Below are 6,000 nucleotides of genomic sequence, written 5' to 3'. Positions count from 1 at the left end.
GTCACAATATAATCAGTGCTTTCTGTAAAATTGTTCCAAAGGCAGTGAGGAACATTTGGTTATTATGTATTTGTCCCCAGATGTGGGAATGCACTGTTTGTGAGCTTTCAAGGGGGTCCGTACTTCCAGAGGGCGGGCTTGTCACACAGGCATAGACGCAAACAAAGCGGTGCTCTCAGGAATACGCACGCATTGGCAACTGGTTTGAAATGTTGCATTTCATCCGAATAACATGACATTTCTCATTTCAACAAAACATTTATCTTCATCTTTTTTTGAGACACCTGATAGGCTACCTTTCAAACCGTAGCCTCTTGACATCTGCGGTTTCTTAATGCTTCTGAGTGATTGTGTGTTGACACCCGAGTGTTGTGCTTCCTCCAGCAGGAGTGAGAACGGCAGCAGCTTGTTGTGATTAAACTGAGCTACGTCTCAAAAGCACGTAGAGACACAACTGACATCATCTCCTGTGTAAAATGGTGCAGCCGCACTGCAGAAATCACCCCAGGATGGCTTCATAACAGCATTTCAAAACTGGGAGGAAAATCCTCTCACTCACAATGCTGGCGAGGGACACTTCATCAATACTCTCAAGTGGTTGGCAGCAAGGTGACCTTCTCATACTGATGGACCAAATCCAAGTATGTTGAAACAGTTCCAGATGATGCGATTCAGAATTTAAAAGTGTCTCCAAATCCGTGTGGAGATCGTTTTTTTGAATTCTTGCTGTGACTCTGCTTTCGCTCCCATCTGGTACAGAAAAGATTCACCTCTGCCTGGCTAAAATTGCATTTCAGAGTTGTTTTTTTTAAAGACAATACGACAATATGTAATATTTTGGTGTGATATGATATTTTGGTAGATTGGAGGTGTGGGGGGGGGCGGGAATTTAGCGTTGAGTTTGCAAGAATACATGTCACGAGAAGGCACGCTCAGTTCATTTTCCAACTGTTATTTTTCATTTGATTTTGTGTGTGTGTGTGTGTGTGTGTGTGTGTACCGAATGTGTGTATGTATATATATATACACATACATGTATATATTTACAGTATATATGGAAAACAAGTATTTTCATATAAACATTTAATGTTCTAGTCTCCACTGCATTAGTGAGACAATTTTACGACCTGTTTGTTTTGTTTTGCACCGACAATGGATTTTTCAAAAAACAAGAATTGATTCATTTTAAAGATAGAATAATGTACAAATATTTAAATGGAAACCCTAGATTAAACTATTTCATCCAGCCATCCATTTTCTAATCCGCTTATCCTCACAAGGGTCGCGGGGCGTGCCGGAGCCTATCCCAGCTGACTTCGGGCAGCAGGCAGGGGACACCCTGAACTGGTTTCCGGCCATTTTAAATAGGTAACTATTGAAATCAAATGCAGATGATAATGATCAATTCAAGTAATGAATTAATTTTTTGGACAATTGAATGAACAAATTGTTTTTAGTTACTGTATTACTTATCCATGTATCTTCTGTCTGAGCATCTTACCCTCATTCGTGTTGTGGGGTACAACTTGGACTGGTCGCCAGCCAATAACAGGGCACATTTCGACAAACTCCTCTGGCCGGCTCCCACATTACGAAAACATGGCTGTTAGCTTCAGTGAAGGCTCTAAATTGTCCCTCGGCGAATGTGAGTGGTTGTTTGCCTAATTGTGCTCTGCGATGGTTTATGACAAGTCCAGGTTTTACCCCCACCTCACCCAAAATCAACTGGAATACCCTCCCGGTCATACAAGAAGGATGGAAAAAGGATGAATATAACTAATTTCCACCTCAACTGGCACAAGTGAATCCAATGCCTCAATACAGTTTTGGGCTTGTTGACACTTTGCCTTGAATGTGTGTGTGATGTCTCTTGAGGCAGGTTGAGTTGTTACGCAAAAAGAGGAAATCCTCAATGTAGCCACACTGAAGAAAGGCGGGCGGGCGTCAACCCTCACCCACTGAGGATACGACGCCGTGTGTACACGGACACGGCCCAGGCACGGAAGGTAGACAGACGACAAGGTCACATTCATTGAACGGCGGAACTTGGATCACAAAACATCACAATCTCACGACAACTTGTGACGGAGCTTTAATGGTCAAAACCCTGAAGTCTCGCGCGGCGCCCTCTTCGCAGTCGTCCTCGTTACAATCATCTCGTTCCATTCAAATCTCTTCACTTGGAATAATAACACCCCTCTATTTACACTTCAGCCAACGATATGTTGACGGTTTCCCTCCAACTCTGCTTTGCGATCTCATCAGATGTTGTGCCATTTGCAATTACCACGCAGCTTTGATGAAAAATGTTTTTTTTTTGTTTTTTTGTGAATTCAATACAGCTCACTCGCACCAGCCTCACTCAAAGACATTACAAAAAAACAAAACATCACGAGAGTCATCTTTGTCCCCAATGAAAAAGATACAAATCGTATAAAAATGTTTTTTGTCTGTACAGTCTTTTCCCCCATTTTTTTTGTCTGCATCTGACTGAGTGTGATATTTTGTAAACAGTTTTTGTCCTCTGAGCCATCAAAATCCGCATGTTATTTTTTTCCGCACAATGTCGTCACCTGTGTCCAAAACTGAATTTTAGTCCTCCGCTGCCTCGCTGGTTCACCTTGTCCTCGGAATGCATAAAGGAATACAGAGGCCGTCATCAAGACTGCCCTTCGCTTCTGTTGGCTCTGTGATGGAGAGAAGATAAAAATCACTTCAATGACAATATCATTTTACTTTTATCACTTTTTTTTGGTACAAAAGGAGGAGACGAGGACATGCATACAATGTTAACAGATAATGTGGAAAGCGGCACATAATAGCTGGAGCACCCGGAGAAACCCCACGCAGACACAAGCGGAATATGCAAACTCCACACCGGAAGGCCGGAGCTCAGATTCAAACCCCGATTTTCAGAACTGTGAGGCTAGCAACTCTGCCAACGTGCTGCCATGCTTGAATATAATACAAGTAAAGAACCAATTGATGCAACTTTTACAGCGTTGGAAATAATTTTGAAAAGGTCAGAACATCTTGGAAGGTCTGACAGAAATTTTCAGAGGTTAATTATCAGCACACATCATAAATAACATCGAAAATATGCTCGCAAGTTGCTGTCAGTAGCATAGGAATGGCATCAGTGTACCGTAATTAGATTGGGAGCTTAGTGAGTGATTTGAAGAGATGTTTACCTTCTCAATAAATTTATGTATATATATTTTTAATCCTGTCGCCGCGGTCTTGTTTTGCCCGCTTAAAATCAGATTTTTCAGAGGCAACCGTTTTTTGTTTGTCTGAATGAGACTCACATTTTGTGGACATTTGATGAAAGCTGCCATTGCACCCAATTACAAATGCGAGCAATCAAAATAAGATGCCATTTTTTAAATATGTTTTACAAAAGGACATTGTGTTGGGAAAAACAAAGAGGACACTTACTCCGAGTCAGGGGAAACCTCTGATATGCTGTGGGAGGTGGCAGACTGTGGCAGGGAGGGGGAGGGGCAGTGGGTCGAGCCGTTGGGCCCGGAGTTGGAGGCAGCGTTTGGGGGAGTGAGGACAGAGGGGTTGAAGGACGCGAGGATGGAGGAAAGAATATCCAGGTGTTCGCTCGAGGGTTGTCTCCCCAGAGGGTTCATACCCATGTTGGGAGTGGCCGTCGGACCGGGGTACCTACAGGCAGAGTCCAGGCGTCCTCGAACGTGAGCCGATGATGGGAAGGGCTCTTGCTGGGGCTCCTCCGAAATGGGCGGAGGCGGGGAGGACGGCGGAGGCTGGTCGGGGTGCGAGGGCTGGCGGGGCGGCAGGGAGCGCAGCCATTCCCGACAGGGTTGGGCCTGCGCTCCAACCCCGTTGGCTTCCAGCTGCTCCCTCGACTTACTGCTCATCAGAGCACCTGCCAGGTGCTCTCGAGATGAAGCCTGTCGCCGAGTTTGCATGTTCAACTGAGATCTGGACCCGCTCAGAGTGCCCTCCATGTTGCCACCCAGAGCGCCGCCATTTCCCCTCAAGTCCTCTCGCGAAGCGTGGATAGTGCCCGAGTGATGGTTGTCCAGTCTGTCCCTGGAGGAGGTCAGGTTCTCCCTGGATGACGACACTCGCTGGTGATCCAGCCCCAACCCCGCCAACTCTGCGCCCTGTCCCAGTTCTCTCCTTCTGGGTAAGAGGTCCAGATTGTCCCGGGATCCCCGAGAGTCCAGCCGGTCTCTCGAGCCCCCGACGGTTTGCCTCCCGAGAGGATCCCGAGACAGATGCCTCCGGGTGAGCGAGTCCAGATGCTCCCTGGATGAGTAGCGGGATCCCGGCTGCGACAGGGAACCCGTACCCCCTCCGGCACCAACCGAGGCCGAGTACATGCGGCCGTAAGAGGCCGCAGGAACACCTCGGTGGCCCAGGGTGGAGGTGCGGTACCAATTGAGCTCACTGGCTCCCCGGCCCACTGTTGAAAGCCCCTGCAGGGCGGGGGGACAGCCCAGACGATTCTTGAGGATACCTAGGGACACAAAAGGTTCAAATATCAGGAGGCAGCCATGAAGGAAGAAGGGAAGTTGAGGCAAAGTTGGAAAACAGGAAGAAAACCTTTGCAGCTAAATTTTGCCTTTTTTTTCTATGAAGGTTAACCGTTTAAGAATCAAACAAACAAACAAATAAAATGATATTGTAATTATCCACGCCTATTTATTTTAACCAGTACTGACAATCAGGTTTGGGTCTTCCATATTTGATGAGTAAAAATGGTGTCTGTGAAATTACCCTTGCGGTGCCTGTGCGGCTGCGTGAGGCCGCTCTCGTCCCCGCTGGTCAGCGCTGCGTCGGCTTGGTTGTTGTTGGCCGCGTCCTTGCTATAATCGGCTCCGAGAGGGCGCTCGGAGCCCCACTTTTGCAGGGTGTGTTTTTCGCATTCCTCCAACGCGGGCCAATAGGACAGGAGGTCGTTGCCATCCAGATCTGGCACACACCACAAAGAACCAGTCAAGGTCTGCTTACATCCTTTTTCCATTTTTTTACTTATTATTTAAGAGTAGCAGAAGAGGTGAAATTAAAAGTGCATCATTGAACTATTCACTGGAGCACACACAAGAAGGGGTTCATAGTCATACACCCTCTGCTAAGTCAGCATCAAGCACCTTAAAAGTATTCCCAGGATTTCGTGAAATGCCTTTCTATCTACATTTACATACATCCCGTTTCAGTATTTGACTTTATCACAGTAAGAGATGAAGAATTATGTCACAGCTTATATGACTGCAGTGAAATTAACTGGTTCTGGAAGAAATTTCTTGACTTGAAAATTTTGGAAGCAGAGACGTGTTTTCAATGTAAATGCCCTAATCCGTTCCAAGTCCCCCAAAATTCTTCCATAAATGTTTTCTACAGCATAAAAATGCATTTGTGCATCAATGAGAGTTTTGCATTATGTAAAAAACACAAATGATGGCTTAAAAGAAAAGAAAATGATTATTCCAGTATGTGTGAGACTATTTGTCTACCTTTGGTACCATTGTGGGTGGGCTCAGTGAGCAGTCGCTCGCCGTGATTGGATCGCTTGAAACGCCGCTGGATGCGCCCGCGTAGGCGGACGTTGTCCTCGCTCTCCGATGACGGGATGGACAGACTGCGCTCCTCCTCCATGGACAGGTCGGAGTCACTGTCGGAATCTTCACCTTTTAAGAAAGGAGAGGGACAAAATAAATCGTTTCCAAAGTCGTCTCTCCTCCCGATTTTGTAGCGAAAACGCATGTCCAAACCTGGTGCGTGTGTGTGTCTGCACCTCATAAACGGAATTTGTTGACCTGTGCTTATTGAAGCGGTTTCGGGTTGTTTACCTCCATCTCTGTGGAACATGGCGACATCCAGGTCCGTTGCCCCGGTTTGAACAATGCTTTGTTCCAGAGTTTGACGCGCTAATAGATTCTCTCTGAAAGGCAAAAGAGGGAAGAGGAGTGACGACACACTTAACTCATTCAGTACCAGCCAATTCTAGACCAAGTCTGAAAAGAC

General features: G+C 46.2%; 1 protein-coding gene across 2 annotated transcripts in view; it reads right to left on the bottom strand.

The window, feature by feature from the left end:
• Positions 1 to 2,069: 2,069 nt before the first annotated feature.
• celsr3 (cadherin, EGF LAG seven-pass G-type receptor 3) overlaps positions 2,070 to 6,000 on the bottom strand; it is a 67,252-nt gene continuing 63,321 nt past the window's right edge. The window contains exons 33-37 of one of the 2 annotated variants that reach the window (XM_086108292.1): positions 5,748 to 5,917; positions 5,490 to 5,663; positions 4,753 to 4,947; positions 3,439 to 4,492; positions 2,070 to 2,687 (exon numbers count right to left, since the gene is read on the bottom strand). In XM_086108292.1, the coding sequence (XP_085964418.1) occupies positions 2,660 to 2,687; positions 3,439 to 4,492; positions 4,753 to 4,947; positions 5,490 to 5,663; positions 5,748 to 5,917 (1,621 nt within the window). In that variant the 3' untranslated portion in view covers positions 2,070 to 2,659. The remainder of the gene's footprint in view (positions 2,688 to 3,438; positions 4,493 to 4,752; positions 4,948 to 5,489; positions 5,664 to 5,747; positions 5,918 to 6,000) is intronic. The other variant, XM_086108301.1, reaches the window with a different exon arrangement.

The sequence above is a fragment of the Hippocampus guttulatus genome, chromosome 1 (genome assembly GCF_054856545.1).
Source record: "Hippocampus guttulatus isolate MCC_2025c chromosome 1, RoL_Hgut_1.0, whole genome shotgun sequence".
Classification (NCBI taxonomy): Eukaryota; Metazoa; Chordata; class Actinopteri; order Syngnathiformes; family Syngnathidae; genus Hippocampus; species Hippocampus guttulatus.
The sequence above is the reverse complement of the archived record's forward strand: the minus strand, read 5'-3'. Positions and strand labels throughout refer to the sequence as shown.